This window comes from Diabrotica undecimpunctata, chromosome 8 (genome assembly GCF_040954645.1).
Source record: "Diabrotica undecimpunctata isolate CICGRU chromosome 8, icDiaUnde3, whole genome shotgun sequence".
Taxonomy (NCBI): domain Eukaryota; kingdom Metazoa; phylum Arthropoda; class Insecta; order Coleoptera; family Chrysomelidae; genus Diabrotica; species Diabrotica undecimpunctata.
This window is the reverse complement of record NC_092810.1, coordinates 2,487,977-2,513,448: the sequence shown is the minus strand read 5'-3', so window position 1 is coordinate 2,513,448 and position 25,472 is coordinate 2,487,977. Positions and strand designations below refer to the sequence as shown.

Sequence of the window (25,472 nt, the reverse complement as noted above, 5' to 3'; positions counted from 1 at the left end):
AACACCCAAGTCAAAAATGAATAGAAATCGAAAACAGGTGACTTGCTGGGTTTAATAGTATGAATAGGATTTCGAGAAAGCTATTAGGGATGTTTGTTTAGAGGATTAAAATTTGATGTAGTATCGTTTGTACGATTCTAGTTTTTACGAGTCTAGTTAGAAACAATGACTTGTTTTTAGTTATAAAATGATTAATTTTTCAAGGAAGCTATTAGGGGTATTTGTTTAGGGGAATAAAACTATAATTGTTGGCTTGTCTGCTTTCTAATTCTTGTCAATAATTATAAAATATTGTTTCAATTGCGTACATACAAAAAAATTGGAAACATTGTTTTTACTTGACAATTTCTCAGAGATTTGATCGCTAAAAATCTTACGAACAATCTGAATATCCTTGCCGAGAATATCAATTTTGAGACCGCAAAAAAGATGCAAAAAAGTTTACCACTTTTACCCCTGGGCTTCCCCTAAACCCTCCCTTGTAGAGGAGTAAAAAAGCAAAAATATCGATTTACCAAGAATCTGTAAGCAGTAGAAACTAATGTTTCAAATAAAAAATGTAGCTGAGATAATTTTAAACAAAAACATGTTTTAGTACTTTTTGTGTAGAATAAACCGTCCGCTCAGAAATAGCGCTTGAACTGACCTGCGATTTTAAATGAATTTCGTTTACAATGTTTGTATTTTGCCGCAATTCAAGTCAGTTTCTATAAATAGGATGGTATATATTGGAAAACTAAAGAAGAATTAAGTGAATATGGCATTAACAATTTTGTGCTGACAGCTAGTCATTGTAGAAATAATGTGAACGAACATGGAGGAACAGCTATATATCTTAGTAAAGACATCATTGGCCAGGAAAGAAAGGATATACAAGAGTTATCAGTAGATAGGGTAATAGAGTGTGCTGTATGCGAAGCTAATATAGGTAATAACAAACTCATTATAGCATCAGTTTACAGACCATCAGGTACCGATCTGGCAGTTTTTTAAACAAATTTGATATTATACTGGGAAGAATTATGATAGAAAACACAATTATAATTGTAGGGGGAGATTTCAATATCGATCTTAAGAATAACACATTAGATAAAGTAAAATTTTGTATGTTAATTAACTCATATAATATTTGTCATGTAATTGAAGACTACACTAGAGTAACTGCCACATCTAAAACTTGTATAGATAACATACTAACAAATATGCAATCATATGTGTCAGTAGAAGTCTTGCACGCTGGAATCTCTGATCATTCTGCCCAAAAATTAACTTTTCAGGTAGAGGAAGCAGAAACGAATACTCTTGAAATGAAAAGACATTTTAGTACAAATAATATTGAAACCTTTATAAGTAAATTACATAATCATGACTGGCTTAATTTAAGTTACAAATGTGTAAATGATCAATGGAATACTTTCTTAAATCAGTTTCTGTATATATTCAATCAGTGCTTTCCTTTTAAAAAGTTAGATTCTAGGCAACGTAAAAAAGGCCTTAATAAAAGAGATGATCCAGAGATAATAGAATGTAAGACTCGTTTAGACATCTTGTTTACAATGAGCAGAGTTAACCATAAATTCTATGATTCCTATAGACAGGTAAAAAAAGAATATAATAAGAAACTAATAACAAAACGATCAAAGCTATATGAAAACAGGATGTCTGAAGCTGCCAACAAAAATAAATGAATGTGGCAAATTTTTAGTGAAATTAATGGTCAATTAAAAAGTGTAAATTCAATAAAAGTAGAGGGTAGTCCTCAAGAGATTGCTGATAAATACATGATCCACTTAAATAACACTTTATCTCAATTACAATACACTGAATATAAAGACAACATTGCAAGTAACATAAATTCAGTGTTTGTCGCACCTGTGACACAAACTGAAATTATGGATATAATTAAAAATTTAAAAAACAAAATGAGTTGTGGAATTGATGAAATACCCACTAAAATCCTTAAACTTTGTATAAAGGAGATAGTGAATCCTCTCACTACAATCATAAATAATTCACTAAAATCTGGTGTATTTCCTGAATGCCTGAAAACTGCCATAGTAACACCTGTTTACAAAAAGGGTGATCCTAAATTAATAAATAACTATAGACCAATTAGCCTTCTATGTTCCTTTTCAAAAATCTTAGAAATGACTATGTATAGGCGGATAACAGAATTTTTAACAAAATGTTATATTATTAGTGCAAATCAGCATGGTTATCAACAGGGAAAATCAACTCAGACTGCGATTTTTCTGGGATATTTTGAAATGTACTGAGATTGGTCATATGGCTTTGGGTCTCTTTTTGGACCTATCAAAGGCATATGACTGTTTAGTGCATGACCTATTATTTGATAAATTGGAGAAATATGGTATACGTGGACCAGCATTGAACTGGTTTAAGTCCTACTTGGCAAATAGGAGACATTTAGTAAAAATACATAAAAACACTGAAATAGGCATCTCATCTGAAAGCACTATCAATATTGGAGTACCACAAGGAAGTGTGATTGGTCCTTTACTGTTTGTGATCTATATCAATGATCTTCATGGTCTAGTGGCTAATACCACTTCCAGCATAACAAATTATGCAGATGATACAAACATTTTAGTCAGTGGTAAAGACATGTCTGTTCTAAGCGTTAATGCTAGTTTAGAGTTCCAGAAGACAAATTATGCACATTCAGATATGCCAAACAGTATTATTGTAAATAATGACACTTTAAATATTAGCAGCAGTACCAAATTTTTAGGATTATATATTGACAGTTTTTTATGTTGGGATAAACATGTTGACCAGTTATGTATGTCTTTGAGTAAAGTGATTTACAGCTTAAGAGCTCTAAAAAAAATACATGAATAGTAACTCATTAAAAACAGTGTATCATGCTAATTTTGAAGCAAAATTTAGATATGGTCTAATAAATTTTGGCCACAGTAGGGACATAAATAATGTATTTCTGGTTCAGAAAAAAATAATCAAAGTTATGTTTGACTTAAAAAGGTGGGAATCGTGTAGAGGGCATTTTAGGAGTAATAATATTTTAACAGTTTACGCTGTATTTATTCAAGAATGCTTACTGTTTCTATATAAGAATAAAATACTCTTTAGGAACTTTGAGTCCAATAGTATAGTAAATACCAGGTTATATAATTATAAAATTCCAATACACAGGTAAAGTATAACAGAAAAAAACGCTCTTTATTGCTGCATCAAATTGTTTAATAAACTGCCTGAACCTATTAAAAGGGAGGAAAGATTAAGTTTGTATAAACATCAAATATTTAAATTACTGGTAGCTCTTGAGCCATATTCTGTGGAGGACTATTTGTATATGTAACGGTTAGGAATAAGTAAATAATATTTTCGTTTGTGACACTGTTTTTTTTAAATAATTTTATGTTCACGGAATGTATATTATTTTCTAAAAATAAAGATATTGTTATGTTATGTTATGTTATGTTATTATCGTCTACTTCTTCTTTATTACAATGTTTAAACATATGTTGCCCTTCTTTTACTTTCGATTTTTACTTCAGTACTTATTAGTTAGTCGTTTTTCTTCTGTTTTACCTTTTGCACGCCATTACTAAAAAAACAATTTAGGTCAAAATCTTCCCTATTCTACTCCGCTCTTAGTAATTGTTGAACGTTCATGTCCTCCAAGGTCTGATATAGCAAAGCTATCTTCGGCGTTATATCTATCCTTCAGCTATTATTCGTAGCAGGATCATCTTGAAACTGGATTACCACAAGCTTGACTGGAGCAGTTTAAATGGTTGTGGTACTGCGATAGGGAAGACAACGGGAAAGCACCAAATTATTATTCACTAGTTTATTAATAATCGCACTGACATATTATAAGAAAAGGTATATAATCATGGTCCTCGGACACCAAGATCCGGCAGGAGAAGTCAAGCACACAGGGCTGCTCTCTAAAATCACTTAAGGTAATCACAACATCTACAACAGGTGAAGAACACTTAGAACAGAATCCTTTTGAAGATACGAAAACTGCAAGAATTGTGTCACAATTTCCGGGAAGAAAGACAACAACTTGGCGCAGAATTAAAGCAAGCGCGTCTTAGGTACCGAACTGCAGCAAACAAACAAGCTCTTACACCACAGCAGAAACAATCAAGACTTATATTTGCTTTAAACCATCAGCTACAAAATCAAGATTTTTGGAGCAGGGTAATATTTACAGATGAGAAAATTTTTTAATCTTCTAAAAATGGCAAAATTGGGGTGTATAGACCAGATAATAATAGTCCACTTTAAGGACCTCAGAAAAGCAACTGGGCCCACGCAGTGTTTCAACTGCCAGGGGTACCATCACGCTCAGAGGGCGTGTTTTAAGACACCTCGATGCGTACGATGCGGAGAAAATCACTCCACAAAAACTTCCAAATGCCCCGAGAACTGAAGGCAAAATGTGCCAACTGCCAGGGGCAACACCCGGCAAACTTCAGAGGATGCCTTAGATGTTTAAGCTGGGGAAGAAAACAACCACAGAGACAACAAGCTTCGCAAAAAAAGGCCGCAACAAGCATCAAGCGGACCTTCCTACGCACAGGTAGCGAAAACGCAAAATACCGAGAACACCATCTTGATCTCGAAACAACAGCAAGACGGCCTAGTGAACTCAGTTAAGGAACTAGTCACTAGAATTGTCCACGAGGCGATCGCAGACATAAAGCTAGCACTGAACTAGTGCAAGCAAATAGGGGATACTTGAGGATAGGCTCCTGGAACCCAGGAGGCATAAGGACCAACCAGAATGTACTGGACGAACTGATCAATAGATATGAAATGGACATCGTGGCAATACAAGAAACAAAGCTCATGAACAACATCAACATCAAGTTTCCAGGCTATGACACATACAGGAACGACAACACAGCAAGATCAGGTGGCACAGCAGTATTAGTGAAAAAAAGGCATAGGTCTCATCAGAATTCTAACACCACAACTAAATACTATGCAAGCAACGACAATAAGAGTACAAATGAGGCAAGGAGAAGTCAGAATTACTTTCGCCTACGTAAGACCACAAGACCTACTGATTGAAGACGACCTAAATACGTTCCTAAACGACGAACTTTCAATCATAATAGGAGACCTAAACGCAAGATCACCAAACTGGAACGACAGAGCTACGAATAGAAACGGAAGACTACTAAACACATACATAGAAAATAATGACGACGTTATGGCAATGGGCCCGACAGACCGAACGCATTACCCAGGAAACGGACTTCCTACACACATAGACATTGTAGTAGCAAGAACTACAAACAGAAATACAAACAATAAACGAAGACACAACGGACCACAACCCCATCCTATTAGAACTAGGAACCTAGGAAGAAGAAAGTACAATCAAAAGAGTTAAAAAAAAAACAAAGTGGACAAACTTTAAAGAAGACAGAGTCCTAGAGTTGGAACACATCATCCAACAAGTACTACAGAAAATTAAGTAGAAATGCACACGGGAAGATTTAAGGATATACCATGGAAATAAAAGACTCATTAAGGGAAAAGAACAGAGCAAAGCAGACAGCAAGAAGGACTAGGAACCAGGCAGACAAAAATGGAGCAAATAGGCTAAACAAAGACGTCAAAACAGCACTACAACAACACCGTAGTGAAAGCTGGGGAAATTAAAAACCCTGGCACGTAGGGGTTCTATTACCCAGGACCCACACATGAAGAGCATTTGGCTGATAGTTGTGCCCCTATCGCGCATCAGAGTGCTATAGGGGGGAAAGGGATGGTCTGGAGCATTGGTTTTACTCGAGTTAATACACCTCGCTCCAATGAATTGTTACACCCGAACGTAATTCTTAGGGGTGAACATTTCTCACAGGCTGGGTTTAATTAAATTGCTTGCTTGATTACAATTCTTGCTTTAATATTATATTGTTGAGTTGAGTCAGAAATTCAAAATAATATCAAAATTTAGACCTTAATAATTATTACAATTTATGAATTAACATATGTAATTAATTGTTTGTTGTTTGTTTGTTTATTTTATTATTTGTCTGTCGTAATAAACATATAATATAATGTCAGACCCATCAAATACACTGGTCAAAAACTCAAAATGATCAAATCTTACTAAGAGTCGTATCAGTTTTTTTAGGAACCAACTGTACAGTATAAACAAATCTACGTATATCAGCCCTGGTCCGCCGAATGACGTCAACCATTAGTATTAATGAGCTTCAATATCATTTATAATTGATTTCCAATATTCAAATAAACAACTACCAGGAACCTCTCTTGCTACTTTTCTATTTTGCAGCGAATATTTGCATTTTATGTTAATTATACACGCACACAACTCTTAGTTTCTTTCGTGGTTTACATTTTTTATGCTCTTAAATGAGGACGCCATTCTGGGAAATCCCTTTTTGAACGGTATATGAAAGAGGCTGATGCCGTATATAAATATCTTGGTATAAAAAAGAAAGTATCCAAATATTGATCAACAAATAACGAAGGTGCTTCTCAGAAAAGTGTTTTTGGTTATAAAAGCTATAAGACAAAATGGCTAATATATCGGTAAGTTGTTGAAAATATTGTAATAATTGTTTGCGTGGAAATGAATGTTTATTCTTGTTTTTCGTAATGTTTTTGTTTACGTTCTGAACTGATCTATTATAAATGAGGTATTTCATAAATGCTTTGATTCTATCGACAAACGCTTTAATTAAATCAAAAAAGAGGGGTACAATAAAAAATCTCCTTTGGTTTAATCAATCAACGGTTTAATGAATTACTTATGAATTAAAACTGAAAAAATGTCTGTTGATATACTCGGTAGAAACCTATTCTGATGTAAATTTATTATATTATAATTACTAAGAAAGGACAAATATTCTTTTATGAATACATTTTTCAAAAACTTTACTTACTAAGGTTGGTACTGTAATTGACCTACAATTCTCAACAACGATTTATTTCCTTTCTTAACACCTTAAGCGCCATTTGTATCCTATTAGATATAAATGACTTTGATCACTTTTGGCCACCTGTATCCAAACGGATACAAAGGAATACGTTCACTTTAGGCTATCTGAATTCAAAAGAATGCAGGGTTTGTACTTAATTGAATGGGGAACTTATAAAGCATAGTTTTTGACCAACGACTTTTTTTACAAGTTGATAATTAAACACATTTTGTTAAAAATAAAATATAATTAATTTAAATCAAAAAGTACTACATTTGTAGCGAGTTTGCGAAGATTTGGCTTGGGCATATTTCCAATCGTGGATGTATGTTAGCCTTTCGTAGCAAGCCATACATCTTCTTTTCTTAATATCATCCACTAAAATATGATTTTCGTTGATGTTATTAGGCGGAGAAGGACATGTAAAATTTTCGTAAAAAAGCTGAGTGACAACTTGTTCTTTGAATTTGGTGATGGACATTTTTTTCTTCGTTACCATCTGATGTACACAATACGCATTTACACTACCGAGCATAAAATTAGGGTCACTCCGTAATTTGAATTTATTTTAGAAATTATTATTCTGTTTTAACTATTTTCGATTGAAACATAGTTTACTAATGGATTTCTTGAAAAAAAAAACTGTTGTCGTTGTTGTTTCGACAAGCGTTTGAGATTAAAAGGGCCCCTTAGCCTGATTCCTAAAAACCGTTATCAGCACAGTTTTTGTTTCTATGGGTTTAACGTCAATTGTAAACTGTTTGTATATTGTTATCACTGTCAGTGTATTGCAATGAGCATAAATTCTGTTGTGGCGGCAAGAATTGTGGCGGCGTTAGAAGATGACCACGGTCAGCGCGAAACTGCGAGAAACGTTGGTGTAAGTCTCTCGAGTATGACAACGGTACGAAGAGACAGGTCTGCTTACTCGAAGACCTGGTTCAGGTCGAGGCAGGATTACAACAGCTAGAGATGACCGCTTTGTCGTTTCTAGTGCTTTGAGAAACCGAACGGTCACGGTAGTTTCTCTTCGAAATCATCTGCAAGAAGTGAGAAATATAAACATAAGTGAATGAACAGTTAGAAGACGACTTCATGCTGCTGGTTTATCTTCTCGATCTAGAGTAACTGGACCGCCGCTTTCCCGTGAACACCGAATTGCCGGATTGAATTTTGCACGAGAACACTCTGCTTGGACAATGCAGGATAGGAGTCGTGTATTGTTTTCCGATGAATCGAGATTCTGTCTTACGGGCTCAGACAAACGTGTAAGAGTGTGGCGACGTCCAGGCGAGAGATATGCTCAAGCATGTGTTGCCGAGCGTCTTTTATTTGGTGGAGGATCAGTTATGGCATGGGGAGGCATATCGTTTGATGCTTGCACGGAGTTAGTATTTATCGAGAATGGGACCATGTTTTACCGTTTATGGTTATTCTTGGAGACGACGCAATATTTATGTATGACAATGCACGGCCCCACACTGCTAGGATAGTTACTGAGTATCTTGACGAGGTTCAAATCACACGATTTGTTTGGCCTGCTGGCAGTCCAGATATCAATCCCATAGAACATGTTTAGGATGAGATGGAGAGATGTTTACGGAGTCATGTGCCGGCCCCCAGAAATTCGAGAGAGCTTAGCGACATATTGGTGAAAGAATGGAATAATATTCCGCAGAATGTGATCTAAAATCTGATCCAAAGCAAGCCTTGTCGTTTGCAAGCTGTTATAACTGTCAGAGGAGGGAATACTCGCTACTGAAGTTCTTAAAATTTCTTTTTTTCAACAAAAAGCACATCAAATTAAAATTGTCCCTTTTCAATATTTAGTATATCAAAGGAAAATTCTTCATTTCCATTATTTTTAATAAACTTTAAACGACAAAAACGTTGTTTTCTTTAAGCAATCCGTTAGTAAACTATGTTACAACCGAAAATAGTTAAAACAGAATAATAATTTCTAAAATAAATTCAACTTACGGAGTGACCCTAATTTTATGCTCGGTAGTGTGTTAGCGTAGTTCCTGTTAGTAATTCTACTGGTAATTTTCGATAATATTTGATCCCTTTTCATAAACTATCATAGTAGAATATGCCTTCAGAAAGATCGATAAAGGCTTTACATTTATTGTACTCTAATTTTTGTCCTTCCATTTTAAAACAGTACAACCTGTGTTGCTCCTTTTACAGGTCTCCTTTTTATAGTGTATAATGCTGAATCCATATCGATACAAGTGGCCCATAGCGTCAATTTATGAAAATGGGCCACTTGTATCCATTTCGATACAATATTGTTTTTATGAGAAAATAACAACATAACATATAAATTATAAAAGACACAGTTAAATAGGGCATTTTTAATAAATATTTATGAATTTTACACAGTGGCCCCCAAAACTGCGTTTCTTTTTAACATGGTGGCACTTAACGTGTTAAATAGTGGCGAAACTATTCCAATTTTTAATTCGATGTAGACCTGGTTGGGATATGATAATATATTATGTAGTCTCATGTGTTTTATTATTTTTGTAGAAATGCAATCAATAAAAATTGAACACCCGAACACCATCTTGGTTTTCGAGCTGTATCTCGTAAATTAGCAATCCTAAAGAAAATTTTATTAAACATTATTTTTACCCAATTAAATTTTCTATAACTTTATTTTCATTACTTTTATTGTAAAATTAAAAATAAAAATTTATAAACACAAATACCTAAAAAATTTTTAACAAATTTTCTTTTAGGCCTTATAACTTTTTTCTGATCATTTTGCAACAAAACGACATGAGTTATATTATAGAGTGTTGTTCATAGAGTAATTTTAACTAAAAATTTGTTTAATTTCATTAATTTATCTGGATTTTACACCGATCTCTGTTCTGTTCTGTTGAGTGAATTTTTTTTTGAGTTTTCATTGGTTTAGAATAAGAATCTTAATTTATACATTCTTTGCATTTAAAGATTACCTGATTATTTCAAGGAACTATTTTTTCAGAACCTGTTAAATTTGTTAGACAACCTGCCCAATAAAAGCAGAAATATTCTATGCGCTGACTTCAATATTAATTACGCTGTTACTTGTGCTACCCAATTATCCTTGGTCAATATATTCGAATCGTATGATTGCACAATGCACGTTAATTCTCCTACAAGAATTACTAAAACAACATCTACCATAATTGATTATATTGTCTCAGATTTCTCACCCCTTGATTTACGTTCTACAATTATTAATGCAGTACTATCTGATCATGAAGCAGTATATACCAAGTTTAATACTCTTAACAAACAGTCCTCGAAAATCCAATGTTTACGAAGGATTTTTTCCGTTCAGAACTTTCGTAAATTCCAAAATTTGTGCATGACTTCCGGATGGCATTTTCCCTCTGTGGCCGTGGACTATAATTTCAGTGATTTTTAGATAGGCTTATCTTTGCAATAAGGCATTTTACAATAAAAAGACATCAGCACAATATTATAGACGGTTTTCAATGAATAATTTTCACTACAAATATGTTTAATTTCATTAATTTCTCTGGATTTTACTTCTTCTTCTCGTGCCACTCCTAGCGGAGATTGGAAATCATCATGGCCACTGCGACTTTGTTAGCAGCGCGCCTAAAAAGTTCAATCGAACTGGATTTTACTATGACTAGTTTACTAGTTTTACCAGGAAAAAGGAGATAGTTTTGGACTACATAAGAAGATCAAAGAAATATCGAATATAAACAAAAGCCACCACAGAACAAGAATACGCAACGACAGAAACGAATACATAGAGTCAGAAGAGGAGATAGCAATGGCGTGGAAAGAATACGCAGAAAGACTTTTTAATGAGGAAAGACCAACACAACCAACGCGCAAACTTCCTTCCGAAAACTTATCAGGGCCATCAATAATGCGAAGTGAAATAGAATATGCAGTTAGAACCACAAAGATGCATAAAGCAACAGGTCCAGATGAAATTAATATAGAAGCAATAAAACTACTAGACGAGGAGAATATCGAAATCTTGGTAAAGCTGTTCAATAGAATTTATGATACTGGTTACATTCCGCGAGAATGGCTGCAGTCATCCTTTGTGATGATCCCAAAAACAGCTAATGCCACAAAATGCACTGAACACCGCTTAATCAGTTTAATGAGTCACTTGCTGAAACTCTTCCTTAGGATATTACACTCAAGAATGTACAAGATACTAGAAGAACTTAGCGGGTCAACACAATTCGGTTTTAAGGGAGGACTAGGAACAAGAGAGGCAATTTTATGTTTGAACACCTTAATACAAAACTGTTTAGATCAACGAAAATATGTCTACCTCACCTTCATCGACTACGAGAAGGCATTTGACAATGTTAAACATGATATCATGATGGAACTACTACATAGGGCCAACATTGACCAGAAGGAGATCAGAATTATTCAGAATCTATACTGGAACCAAATGGCAAAGGTGAGGATTGAGCAAGACCAATATACGGATGAATTTGAAATCCGGAAAGGTGTCCGCCAAGGCTGCATACTCTCTCCGATGCTTTTTAATTTATATGTTGAAAATATATTTGCGGAAGCATTAGAAGACATGGAATTAGGCATTAAGGTGAACGGCATACCAATTAGCAACCTACGCTATGCGGACGACACAGTGATTATAACTGATAATTTGGAAAATCAGCAGTTATTACTTGATAGGGTGAATAGCATAGGTAAAAAATATGGCCTCAAAATCAACATTTTGAAAACGAAATAGATGGTCATTAGCAGAAACCCTCCAGAAAACCCGATAATATGCATAGGTGACGATCGCATAAAACGCGTGAAAACTTTTAAATACCTTGGCACCACAATCAATGACCAATCGGATCCACAACAAGAGATAAAAACCCGAATACAAATGGCAAGACAAGCTTTTGTGAAATTCAGACCGCTTCTATGTAATCAAAACCTAAATTTCGAAATACGCTACAGAATGGTCAAGTGCTACATATGGTCCATCTTGCTTTATGGCATGGAAACGTGGACTTTTTGAAACGAGCATTTGAAATGTGGTCATTGAGAAGAATGATGCGCATACCTTGGGTGGATAGAGTTCGAAACGATGACGTCCTTAAGAGAGCCGGCGTGGAAAGAGAACTCTTTGAATTAATTAAAACACGCAAGATTGGTTAACTTGGGTACATATTGAGAGGAGCAAAATATGAAATACCACAGTTAATCCTACAAGGAAAGATCGAAGGTAGGAGAGGAGCCGGCCGCAAACAATTATCCTGGTTAAGGAATATTAAAGAATGGACAGGAATACACAATACAGGCGAGCTGTGTCACGCCGCCAAGAACAGAATTCTAGTAATGAGATAGTCGCCTACGCACTTTGGTGTATGGCATGTTAAGAAGAAGAAGTTGACCGGCTTCTTGAATATTAGAACATAATTTTATATTTTAAAAGTTGTTTTCTATCTATTGTTTCTTCACTTTCCTTGATGGTCCAGGCTGCAGTTCAGGATCTAATTCAGTATCGAAGGTGAATGTTTGCGAATAAACGGAAGTAAGAATTGGCGTCATTGTGGGCAGGTTTCACCAGAACAATTGAGGCAAACTGCAGAGAATTTGAGGCCTATTTGTCGGCAACCACATATACTTTCACAGTTTCCCTTGCATCTGCAGAAAATTAGTTTCAATTAGTTTGAGGGTTGCTGCAGTTTTAAAAATTTTGATTGGTATCCAAATTTTTCCAGCCCCAATCTTCATGATTGCGATCACCTCTGTGGAAACGAACTGCTCTTGTGTAAAATATTACAAGTTAAATGTAATTCTGGTCACTGTCTTGGCGAATGGATGGTCTGGAACGTTGGAGCACGGTGGAGTAATTCCTGTTTTATACACGAATTAATAAACCTCGCTACAATGAATTATTACACTCGATCGTCATTTCAAATCTCCTAAGTCAAGTTTAATTGAATTGCATATTTGCTAAGCATAGTCATCATCTGTTTGTTGAGTTCTACAAGAATTTGTTGATAAAATAGTCTCATAAGTCCAGCATCATTCTATGTCTTAATCAAGATATTCTAATCTTGATCATAATTTTAGATTGTATTTACTTTATTATTAATGTCGCTTTTCTTTTTCAGCTTCTTTGTGTCCTAGTGTTAGTTGCAGCAATAAATATATCGTTGACTATGGGTGCCCCTCAGCATGACCATCACCACGGAAATGACCACCATGACCACGGTCATTACGATAACCACTATCATCACGGCGGCCATGACTACGATCACCACCATCATGGGCATTACGACAACGATCACCACCATCACCACCACGGCTATCCTTCTTATGGCTACGATCACTATCCTCATTACCACGGACACTACCAATATGGCCAAAGGTATCCATATGTTGGTTTCAATCTTGGCCCTTTTGGCATTAGGTTTTAGTTAAAAATGGGATGAAGTACAACAAAAAAGGTTTGAAATGAAGAAGTCCATCAAATTATGTTCTCAAGTATATTCTAAACAAATTGGAAATTAAACCTTTTCTACGTGCAGATGATATTTCCAAAATATTTTCTCGCTACTTATCGGGTCCAAAGTGTTTGCTTTTATTTATTATTTATTTATTTATTTCAAATAGAATATTTATTAAATTTTAGAGTCTTTTATTTATACCTAGGTAAAAGTAGTGCACAAACTACGTAGACCTCCAATACATATGCATTTTCCATAGGGATTTGCTTTTTGTTCAATATTGTGGACGATATTTTTAAGAAACTATACTATAACTTTTTAACTTAAGCAGGATTTGAGTACTAGCCATTAGACCAAAAACTTGTTGGCAAACACTATGAAAGTTCAGTTCTATTTTATTTTCGCAAATAGATGAAAGTACCTACATCATGGAGCCGTTGGCAGTATCTGTCGTGAATTTTAAACAGGGTATGACTGGGTATGACAAAGGTATGTGGCTTCAAACAACGTCGATTTTAAAGAAAAAACGGTAGAACGGTTGATAAAGGAAGATTACCAACGCGTATCTAAAGATCAGCGGCATAATTATGTGAACCACTTCAAGAAAGTAGAAGAAAAAATGTTTGCAGTGGAAAACTTGCAGGAAGATATTGAAACGGTGATAATTAATGTAGGAGATGATTCAGAGGATGAGGATGATGTAGATATGAATTGCGATTAGTATTAATTAACGAGAAATATCTCAAATTTAATGCTCATTTGTTTTTTTAGTACTGTATGTACAGTTAAAAATACCGAGAGTGATCCTAACAGAAAGAAGTATTTAATGAAAAAAAGGAGAGGAAGGCTCAAAGAAATATAAAGAAAAGCAATGAAGAGTGATTTGGATATGTTTGAATTAAGAAAAGGAAAAAAGAAGATCTTAAACAAGAATAAAGGGTTATAAAGCCTTGGCAAAAGTCCAATTCGCTAGCAATAGCAAATTAAAAATCACGAACAGAATCTTTACACAAAGTTATTCATAAACAAAGCCTATTAGAATATACTTTGGAACAATAATCTGCGAAACAAGATACAAATGATGAATGGGAGAATTTGTGAACATGCACTAAACTTCTGGTTCACCATCACAGTTTGCGGAAGGATATTCTGTAATCAATAAAACAAATGATACCTTTTCTTTATAATCTTGTTAATTGTGGAGTAATATATATAAAGTAAGCAGTGTTTCTATCGTTGCAAATACATTTTTGTATCCATATTGAGTCTCTTCAATACATTTTTATATTTTTGATATGTTTAAATCTTTTAAAATGTTAATTTTATCATTCTTTCTGTAACCAAACGATTAAAAAGACTTAAATATATCACTTTATTCAAGGACTTCTCGTATTTGGCCATGTTATAGCTTGTAGAAGGTTATTCTGTAGGGTGATGGGGGCAACTGAAACCAGGGGGTGTGTGGGCCATACTCTTTTTATTCTTAAACTGTTCAGTTTTTTGCTGTAGGCTGTAGAATGTGCCTTCCCTTCAAAACATTAGTTTTAACCTTCATAGTACTTTTGGTTGCTGTGAGAAGTTCAATTTAAATTCGTTAGTCATTTTTTATGAAATCAACGTGGCGTGAAGAATTTCTACATCGATGGATGAATGAGTGTAAATTGCTACGCCACCACTAGCTTGGTCTACATTTTCTCTATTTTTATATGTGCACATGAAGTGTTTTAAATTATGAACTTTAGTATTTTTAAAATGAGTTTCCTGTAAAAAAAGTATGAATGAAGTCAGTTTTTTAATCATTTGTTGTAATATCTCAAGGCGAGTGTAATACCCTCGTAGGTTCCACTGGATAATTGAGAAAGCCATTATAATATATCTTTTACAATTTCATTATCGGATTCGGTGCTAGTTTCTGATTGTATGGATTTAATTATTTTGTTTCGAAGTCTAGTGCATCTATTTTTTGATTTCCTATTTGATAAATTTTCATATAGTTGATTTAAAAGTTTCAGTAGATTTTGTAGATCGTTTGTTTAAGTTTTTAGTGAGCTTACTGGGTCAGGTTTGCAGTATATCTGCTAATGGTTTACTGAAGTATCTTCATATATTTGTCTAGCTGAATTTTTTATATCGTTAGTTACTTTGATGGTTCCTATGTCTGTGATTGAAGACTTTGGCTTTTTTAATTTAGGGTCTGGAAAGGGGTTATTTACTGGAGTCTCATTTGGTGGAGGGGATATAATTTCAGAGCAATTTCGTTTGTTTGAGAGGGGATCGTGGGACATTTGTTGAAAATCAGTGCTTTCTGTAACATGAGTAGATGGTAAAATATGGATATCCGGTTTAGTCGATAGTGTAAGAGTCGAAGAAGATATGTTTTGCGTTAGGGGAATGTATTCATTGTCTATTGGATCAGTTGAAGTAGTTGGAGCAGCATTTTGTGTTTGAGATGTTTGAGTTTCCTTAGTAGTTGGGCAATTTTCAGCTGAATGTCCCGCTTGCCTGCAATTAGTACATAGGTCCCCCATTACAAGAAATATACGATATGATATCATTTTGTAATTCACAAGTATTGAGTCGGGTATTGATAAGACTGTGAGAGAAATAAAAGTATGCCTTCTGAAACTGAAAATGTGTTTGTAATTAGGATTTGATGTACCAATTTTTAAAAAAATTATTGGAGTTACCAAAGTTAATCCCAAATTAGAAAGTGCATTTTCAATAATTGAATGTGGGATTGAAGAACAAACATTTGATATCAATAATCTTTCATTTGGTAACATTAATTTACGAGCCTGAAGTTTTTGGTGGTTAACAGTTATTATCCCTAAAATTGTTAACTAAAGTTTCGCTTGTTAGATAAGTGAAAATTCGACCATTTGACATTCTAGAGGAAAATAGAATATTTTTTGGATGCATTAAATCACAAACTGCAAATAGATAGTCTTCCAATTTTGTATTTTCCAGCGCAGGAAAAACGATTGCTTGTTGGATTTCCATCCATTTTGGATGGAAATTTAGGTAGAGGAAGCCGGGGCATAATGAGCACCCTAAGGACATTGGGTAAATTTGATCTTGTTCGTGGTAATATGGAAATTATTTTAGTTCTATATAGTTACATATTTATTATTTTTTATTACAAAATACAATTTTAACCTAAAACTCACTTAACAATAAAAAAAATAATAAAAAATGTTAAGTTAACAAAAAACCATTTTGCCCCGGGTATGGGGCACAATGAGCACAGCATTTAAGAAAAGTTTTGCTTATTTCTGGCACTGTTCACAAATATATTTACACTCATCGTCATCGTCCTCTTCTCCAGCACAGGAGTAATGAGCCCATTTTTCGCATACACAACAACTTACTCACCCTTCAGTTGATTGCAAGTATGAGTATCCACAGTATAAACAATCTACATCGGAAACGTCACTTTCCGAGTCATCTTCAACAGTTTTTTGTTTTTTCACATTGGTTTTAGACCTTTTGGCTTCTGTTTTTGTGTTTACGTTTTCTGTTTTGTTTTCTTTTTCATCCTCGTCATTCTTAAACACTTTTCGTTTTTTAGATTCAGCGTTAGAATTTCTAGCCTCTTTAATTTGAGTTGACTCCATGAGCTCGTTCTTGTAGGGCGATTCTGTTAAAATAGCTATCTTTCCCCGATTTCTTGTCTGCCTTTGTTTCTTTGTAGTCTTTGGAATGGGTAAAATTTGCTATGGAGAAGCAAACACAAATTTAGTTGGCTTATCATTTTGATAAGGTAAATCGTGAAAAGGCAATCTGTTTGACATCCCAGGCTGTGGGGAGTGCCTTATGTTTTGGGAAGGTAAGTCTGAAGAAGGTGATCTGTTTGACGGTCCAGGTTGTGGAGAGTGCCTTATGCTTTGTGAAGGTGGCGTGTTCTGCCGAGGCTCCATAATTCCAGCATTTTGCGACTGTTCTATATTTGTAGTATCCGCTGCCACAAAATCAGCATCCACAAAAATATTTGGGTTAGGTGGCCATATCCCGGTAGCTTTAAAACCATTTATAGCTATTGACATTGTTCCCGCTCGAATAAACGCCTTTCCAAAAAGTTCAGTTACTTGGTAGTGAGTAACTACTCGACCTGGATTCAACCTTAACCAATTTTTTATTTCGTCAGCGTAATAGACACTTAATGGTTTCATGAAGCTTACATGAAGCTTCTAGTGGCTGGAGTTTATGGGTACAATGAGGTGGAAAACACAACAGAACTACACCATGCTGTCTTGCAAGGTCAATAAGTTTTAAATTTTTTGTGTGCGTAAAATGGCCATCTAACAATAACAACACAATATTTTCTTTTGAAGCTCTTGACCATGCTACGAATTTTTTAAACCATTTAACAAACAAATCACCTTCCATCCAGCCTGAATCATTACACTCAGCCCAAGACCCTGGTGGTGCGCCATCTAACAGTTCCGGCTTCATTCGTTTCCTTGGAAAAATAAAAAGTGGAGGCATGAATGAACCATCTGCACCCATACATATTTCCACAGTAAACATCTTCCCTCTCTCTCTGCGGACGACAAAGACCCAACTTGCTGTTTCCCTTTGGTTGCGATAATTTTATTGAGACTTTTGGCAACAGTGGTTATGCCAGTCTCATCAACATTAAATAATCGATCTGCCGTTATCTGGTATTTCTCAATAGTCGTAGTTAGAAGTTCAAAGAACTTATTTACTGAAATTTTGTTAATCCCCATAGCGCGTGCTGCAGAAGTTGCCTCTGGTTTTCTCAAAGATAGAACATCATGCCTTTTAAGGAAAGCAGACAACCAATCTTCTCCCGCCATTTTGGTGGTATGATTAAAGTTATGGGAAATTTCGTTTCGTTCTGCTAACTGATATGCAACTTTTCAAAGGTCTCTTGATGTAAGCCCAAAAAGGCGATTTTCCATATCTTGAATATAGCCAACCAACTCCAATTCCTGCTCTGGTGTAAATACCGGTTTGAAGAATCCCATGCCTTTTTTAACGGCACAAGACATGTCTTGATTGGCTTGGTATTTACGTATGCGACGTTGTAAAGTAGCACGAGGAACAGCATAATTTGTAGCAGCAGTTTGACACGCCATGTTTCGATTTATAACAGCATCAATTGCTTGTGCCATTCCATTTTCTGTCCAAGATTGTCTGTTGGTCTGTTTTATATAATTACGCACCATATTTGCTTAACTGAAATAGAAACAAACGTTGGTTTAAGAGTGTATCTAACAGCTTGATAACGAGGAGCAATACGGACAGGGGCATTATGGGCACCCTATTATTGCTCATTTTGCCCCGCTCATTATGCCCCACGCTTCATATTTAACTATTTTTGCCTCCTTAAAAGAAACCACAACAATTCTTTTGATTTAAGTTACAATAATGTAATAACTAAACTCACCTTTTGATCTTAGAGCTGTAACAATTTTAAAAACTAATCGCTGATTGCCGTAGTATACTAAACAATATCATACAAAATTATATCACGTGTACAAAGAGATATCTATTACAAATAACGACCGCAGCGAACGGTTGATTCGTCTAAACTGAGTTGCCTGTTACGGGCACGCGCTTTTTACATTATGCTAGAGAGGTGTTGCCGAACTGCATTGGAAATTTTCTAAATTTAAGGAATTGTTCATCATGCCCCGGTGCTCATTTTGCCCCGGTTTCCCCTACATTTTGATTTGTGGCAGTTGCAAAAGATTGATTTATATTTGTATTTGATGAACGTTGCTCCAGTTCTTGTTCAGGGGCCCCAAGAGGCGGAAAATTATCCATTTTTGATTATTATCATAGATAACTCTCAGTCCTGTCTCCTCGATATCAGAACTGATAAACGGTAGCAGTAAAAGGTTGTTGCTTTATAACCAAAAATTGATTCTTGTTTACGTGAATCTAACTTAAATGTTAATTATTTAGATTAAATAAATATTTGTACTCATAGATTTTATACTTGTGGTGAGAAAAATCACTTAGATTCACTTTGTAAGTAAAACTGTAATTATTTTGTTGCTTTTTAACACTTAAAAACTAATTTTATGTGGAGCTTGTTTTAAACCTCGTTCTCATTTACTATTCGTAAAAAAACATTTAAAATAAACAAAATATGTCCATAATAATAAATAATATCAAAAATATAATCAAAAAACTGCAAAAAATAGATTATTTTAATAGAAATTTAAAATGTTTAATAAATCATTTTTTATTTCTTATTACAAAGTTGAACTAGAATTTTACAAATATTTTCATAAGAATTCGTTCGGGATAAAAAACTTCTTCGTCACTTTTAGTAACGTATACTAAAATGTAAATCAATTTGTCACTAATTATTCTTAATCCGTCTCTGTTTTGCCAACATTTACAAATTCCTACGCATTCTTTTATTTTGAAGATGCAGAAGTCGCAAAAGAGCTTGTGGATGGATTCTGGGGAAAACCGTCTTCAGCTTACGGTAATACCGGCTTATTAACATGCTTGATTTTAATGATGAGGGACTTCCTGTGCAAATATATACCGTAAGAATGAATATAAATGTTAGAAGATGCGCAAATTTTAGTTCAGTCGAAGAAGAATCGTTTTAGAATCGAGTTTAAGAGTAAGACAACTGTGGTTTGTGGAAGTTAAGATGGCAAAACTAACGGTAAGTGTGAATTTGCTAATAAAATACTCTATTAAGAAGTCCATAAGATATATGTATAACATCAATAAGAGACTGTATTATCGTAACAAACAACACCATAAAAAACGTTATTAACGGAATAAAAATCAAAAATTTATTAATTCTGCTTTTGATGTCTGTTACTGAATAGTTTTGCTAATTTGTAATTTTTTTAACCAAACGTTCGTCAATATAATTTAGAGTTTTTGACAACCTTCCTAATGAAGTTTGCTACAAAGAAACGAGCAGATACGCTTTCGTCCGGAATATCGTAATGAGTTCAGTTTTACCTTAAATTTTTACCTGACGAAATAACACTTTCGTCCAAGTCAAATATTTTTGCATATACACTTTCGTCCAGGCGTCGAGCTCCGCGGGGATCAATCCCATAATTAAAAAAAAAGTTGTCTTACTGCGTTATCATCATCATATAACGGGGGTCCTACGGCGATTGCCGCTTCCCGCATTTCAGCCTCCATCTTTTCCTATCTCTCCAATCTCCCTCTTCTAAGCCTCTAGATTGCATTGTTTTTGTAATTTCTCTTCTCCAGGAATTTGGTGGTCTTCCCCTTTTCCTTCTTTCTGGCGGAACATACATTAAGGCTTTCTTTGGCCACCGCTCCTCCTCCATTCTCATCACGTGACCATACCATTGTAATTGCCTTCCTTGTATTCTATCTGAAAGAGTATCTCTAATTCCTGTACGGTTTCGTATTTCCTCATTCCTGATTCTTTCCATTCTCGATACTCGACATGACCTTCTAAGATAATCCATTTCCACAACTTCTACTTTATCTCGTTCATTCTTTGTCATCGTCCAACATTCAGCACCATATGTGGTAATTGGTTCTACAATTGCTCTGTATACGCGAAGTTTGGTATGCATCTTTATTTTATTAGACCACAGTAATGAATTCAGTATTCGGATGCATTTTTTCCCTTGGGTTATTCGGTTTTGTACATCTATCTTAACTCTGCCATCTGCTGATATGATGCTTCCTAGATATTTATACTGGTTGCAGCCTTTTATGACTGCGTTTTCAAGCCTCAGATCTGTGGTATTTCCTCCAATTTTTAAATATTCTGTTTTGCTTATGTTTACAGTAAGCCCCCATTTGGCATATTCCTCAAATAATTTTCGATTCGTATAATTTATATCTTCCTCATCGGTTGCAACCACCACCTGATCATCTGCAAACAACAATGTATACAGAGTTTCTTGTCCCACTTCGATGCCCATAAATCTACATTTATTTCTCCAATTCCTCAATGCTTCTTGGACGTATATTTTAAAGAGTGTCGGTGACAAACAGCATCCTTGCTTTAGGCCTTTAGTGACTTTAAATTCATTTGAGGTTCTGGTTCCAATTTTTACACAACTAACTGCATTTTCGTACAATTTATATATCGCTCGGATATACGTCGAATCCAATCCGGACCTTTTGAGGACCTCAAACATTTTCTTTAACGGGACACTATCATATGCTTTCTCAAGGTCTATAAATACCAAATGGGTCTCTCTACTTCTTTCGACACGCTTTTCAATTATTTGTCGTAGGATAAATATATTATCAAGGCAGGATCTCCCGGTACGAAAGCCGCTTTGTTCTTCAATATCTTGTATCTGTCTTTCAACTCTCTTCTTTAATATTCTGCCGTACAACCGGCCCACAGAGCTCGTCACACTAATATCTCTATAATTGGAACAGTCTCTTTTATTCCCTCTCTTATATATGGAGCTTATATAAGATTTATTCCAATCTTTAGGAATTTCCTGGTCTCCACACATACATTTATTGAAAAGGTCTACTATTAATTCTAAAAGTGCAGTCGGCCCATATTTAACCAGTTCTATGGGAATGTCTCCAGGCCCTGCGGCTTTTCCGTTTTTAACCTCTTTTAAGGTTTCCGTCAATTCAGATAATGTTATTATAGGGATTTCCTGTCTTTCGTCTCTGTTGTCTATTAATTCCCTTATCTTTTCCCATCTGTACTCTACTCTATCCTCTTTCAGCAGTTTCGTATAATATTCTTCCCATTCATTTAACTTTATGAGAGAAATGTTGTCTTCATTTTTCTCATTTTTTATAAACTGTTTTAATGTTTTCCAAGCTTGCGCCACTTTTGTTCCACCCATAAATCTGTCCAGTTCATGGATATCACAGCGGCACAATTATCATAGTGAATTTCATTTACAACTTACAGTATAAATAGCAAATAATAATAAACTTACTTAAAAACTAAAATAATGGGATATATATTTAACATGTTCTAGCCTAGTAATAGTTTTTTCATTAAAATTTTCTATTTTACTTTTCAAAAATTTCTTGAATTCTAATGTAGATCTCATTTTGATATTGATTGATAGCCTCTAAAAACACGAATAGATTCGGATGGTATGTATTAAAGGATTTATGTGAATATGAATAAAAAGATTCACATGCATTGGTTGTTCTCGTAGTTTCTGAAGATTTTGCTGCCCAGAGTATCGGTGGAAATTTTGAGTTTTCATCTACATATTTATGTCTTAACTAAATAATCAACAAAAGCATTTAGTTCGACAATCTCGGGCATAATTTCGATCAGATCAAAAACTAAACAATCACCGACTTCTTGGTGATGTAGAAAAAGAAGACCAAAGCAATGACCAATCCATTTTCCCACTTCAGTTCTGTTTTTGTAATCATTTTTAAGCCAAGTTCTTGAATTTTACGCCACCAAGCCTGCGAAAGATGGAATCTACTACATCCGATTATTTTAGATTGACCCCAAACTGATTTAACAGCCTTATGAATTGATTTTTCAAAACCAATGACAATACCTTTTGGAAAAAAATTTAAAGTTAGCTCTGAACATTTGGTAATTATCAAATTGAAACGTGTTTCATATGTAGATGATAATTTACCTGGCAATAAACAAAATACTAGTGGAATGTAGTGGCCATTGTAGTATGAATCCATGAATTGTAAACATTTGATAATAGAATTTTGAACAATATTTTAATGTACCATCCATATATATTCTAGAACACTGTCTGAGATTGATGGTCTGAGACCATTGATAGATATCTGAAAAAATGTAACAAATATATGGAAATATATATGGTGAATAAATCTTCTTCTTTTTTGTTACTAAAAAAAAGAATTTTTAAACAAAATTTTATTTTTGGCAATATAATTGTCAAAAATAAAAATTTTAAGTTGGCATTTATGACATTGAGTTATTGTAATTGGTCGCTATTCTAACTTATTTATAAATTCAATTGTTTTTGTGTTAAAAAAAATTTTTTTAAAATTATATTAAAATTTCAGAGAAACATTTATTAGATAAGGACATTTTTATAGTAATTCTTTTTGAAATATGTTAGCAGCAATTTTATTAACCAAACTAATTTTATTTGGTTAGTTAACAAATTTTTTTTTCTTTCTAGTTCAACTTTGTAAGATATTTTGTCTTTTTTAGCAGCTCTTGATAATAATTGTAAACACAATTGAAAGCTCGAGATAATAAATAGTTAACCAATAGTCCTTTTATTGACTCCAACCCATCCAAAACATTTATATATTTTTTCCAAACGAGTCACAAGTACTTCTTTTTTCTTACTCTTATATATATATATATATATATATATATATATATATATATATATATATATATATATATATATATATATATATATATATATATATATATATATATTTAAAATATGGTACATTTCTTATATACTTATTTCACGTTTAGACTGCCAAATAAAAAATGTCCTTCATTTGTAGCTACCTTCATTCGGAACGTTCTCTAGACTTTATCCAATTTTTTTTGGCATTTCTTCATTTCTTTTCTTTTCAATTACACAATTATTTTCATTAATTTCTGTTGGTACCTTATGTTTATATATTATTTCTTTGTTGTTGGTATTTCTCATTAATGGTTTGACTGTAAAGTTTAGTGCAGGAATTGTTGACCAAAAAAGCTTTTTTTGATGCCACCTGCTTTTTTATTAGCTTTTTAGCCAAAAGCTCGGGCTAGGTTTATGTGTAAAATGAGTGTTCGTGATTTATTCAAGAGTTCATTAACTCAAATATAAAGCATTATTCTCTTTTATAACTATATTTTTTCTTTTTAGATCTCAATTTTACTTCTTGCTGTTACCGTTTTAATTCGAGGAGCTCCTCAACCTGGTCACGAATATAAGGATCACGGATATGGACCTCCAGACCACGGCCATGGCAAGCTGGAGCACGGTTTTGGTCACGATTACAAAGATTACGGTCATGATCACAAAGAACATCACTATGAACCACAAAAACATGATTTTGGTCATCAGAAACATGGTGAAGTACATGGTTTTGACCACGAGCACAAAGAACATCATTACGAGCCACCGAAACACGAATATGGGCACCAAAAACATGAAGAGCATGGATTTGGACACGACCACAAAGACTACGGCCACGGATATAAAGAACATCATTTCGAACCACAAAAACAAGAATATGGACATCAAAAACATGAAGAGCATGGATTTGGACACGACCATAAAGATTTTGGACACGGGTACGACCACAATCATCAAAAACACGACTTTGGACATCCCCCACATGACTACAAGCCACCTCATGGACAGGATTATTACAAAAAGTCGCACGATTATCCCCATCCTCATCCCTTATAAAGACTGATTCAGTACTAACTAATTCCAGTGACTAATGATAATTAAAATAAGTAAATAAATAAATTTTTGTATAAATTTAGTATTTTTCTTTCTTTCGTCCTTCCAACAGTTTTCTTTTACAGTACCTATTAAAATTATTATTAGAGAAATAACAAAACAGATTGTAAAACTCTTAAAATACATAATAAATACATATTGTTCTGAAGCTATTTTCTTGTGGCATTTTAAATTAGATATTATTTTATTGGGAATAAGCCACAAATGAAGGTTAAAATAAGTTTATTGGCGTTTCAATTTTCACTTCGAATTTTCGAAGTGAAAACGTCAATAAATGTTGTTTATGTTTATTTAGTATTTAGTATGTTTTTTGTTTCTTATAATTTATGTAAGCTTCCTAAATAATCATTATTATTATTAATATATTATTAATTTAATTCATTTGGTAAACTATCTTTACCTGCAGCTTTTTGTTCTTTAGTGTTTTTTGTAGTTCAATGTTGCTTATGTGAACTTCTTTAATAATAATTTCTGTTGTTTGTGATACCAACGTCATTTGCTATTTCTGTGTATATAACTTCTTTAGACAACCAATCCATGCATTATTTTCGATTTGTTTTGGGTCTATTAATTACTTTGCCTCCTCTCTTTGACCTCTTATAAAGTGTCATATTTCTTTTGTAAACCATAATAATCATGCTCCAATTCTT

At 34.1% G+C, this 25,472-nt stretch overlaps 2 protein-coding genes across 2 annotated transcripts; both read left to right on the top strand.

The window, feature by feature from the left end:
- Positions 1-6,402: 6,402 nt before the first annotated feature.
- LOC140449172 (uncharacterized) lies at positions 6,403-13,602 on the top strand. Its single transcript, XM_072542321.1, has 2 exons — positions 6,403-6,567; positions 13,088-13,602. Exons 1-2 carry the CDS (start codon positions 6,553-6,555, stop codon positions 13,391-13,393), a joined length of 321 nt encoding a protein of 106 aa, XP_072398422.1. The 5' UTR covers positions 6,403-6,552; the 3' UTR covers positions 13,394-13,602.
- A 6,313-nt stretch (positions 13,603-19,915) lies between these two features.
- Positions 19,916-24,840, top strand: LOC140449170 (uncharacterized). The gene is made up of 2 exons (XM_072542319.1): positions 19,916-20,075; positions 24,217-24,840. The coding sequence occupies exons 1-2, from the start codon at positions 20,061-20,063 to the stop codon at positions 24,763-24,765; spliced, it is 564 nt and encodes a 187-aa protein (XP_072398420.1). The 5' UTR covers positions 19,916-20,060; the 3' UTR covers positions 24,766-24,840.
- Positions 24,841-25,472: the final 632 nt, after the last annotated feature.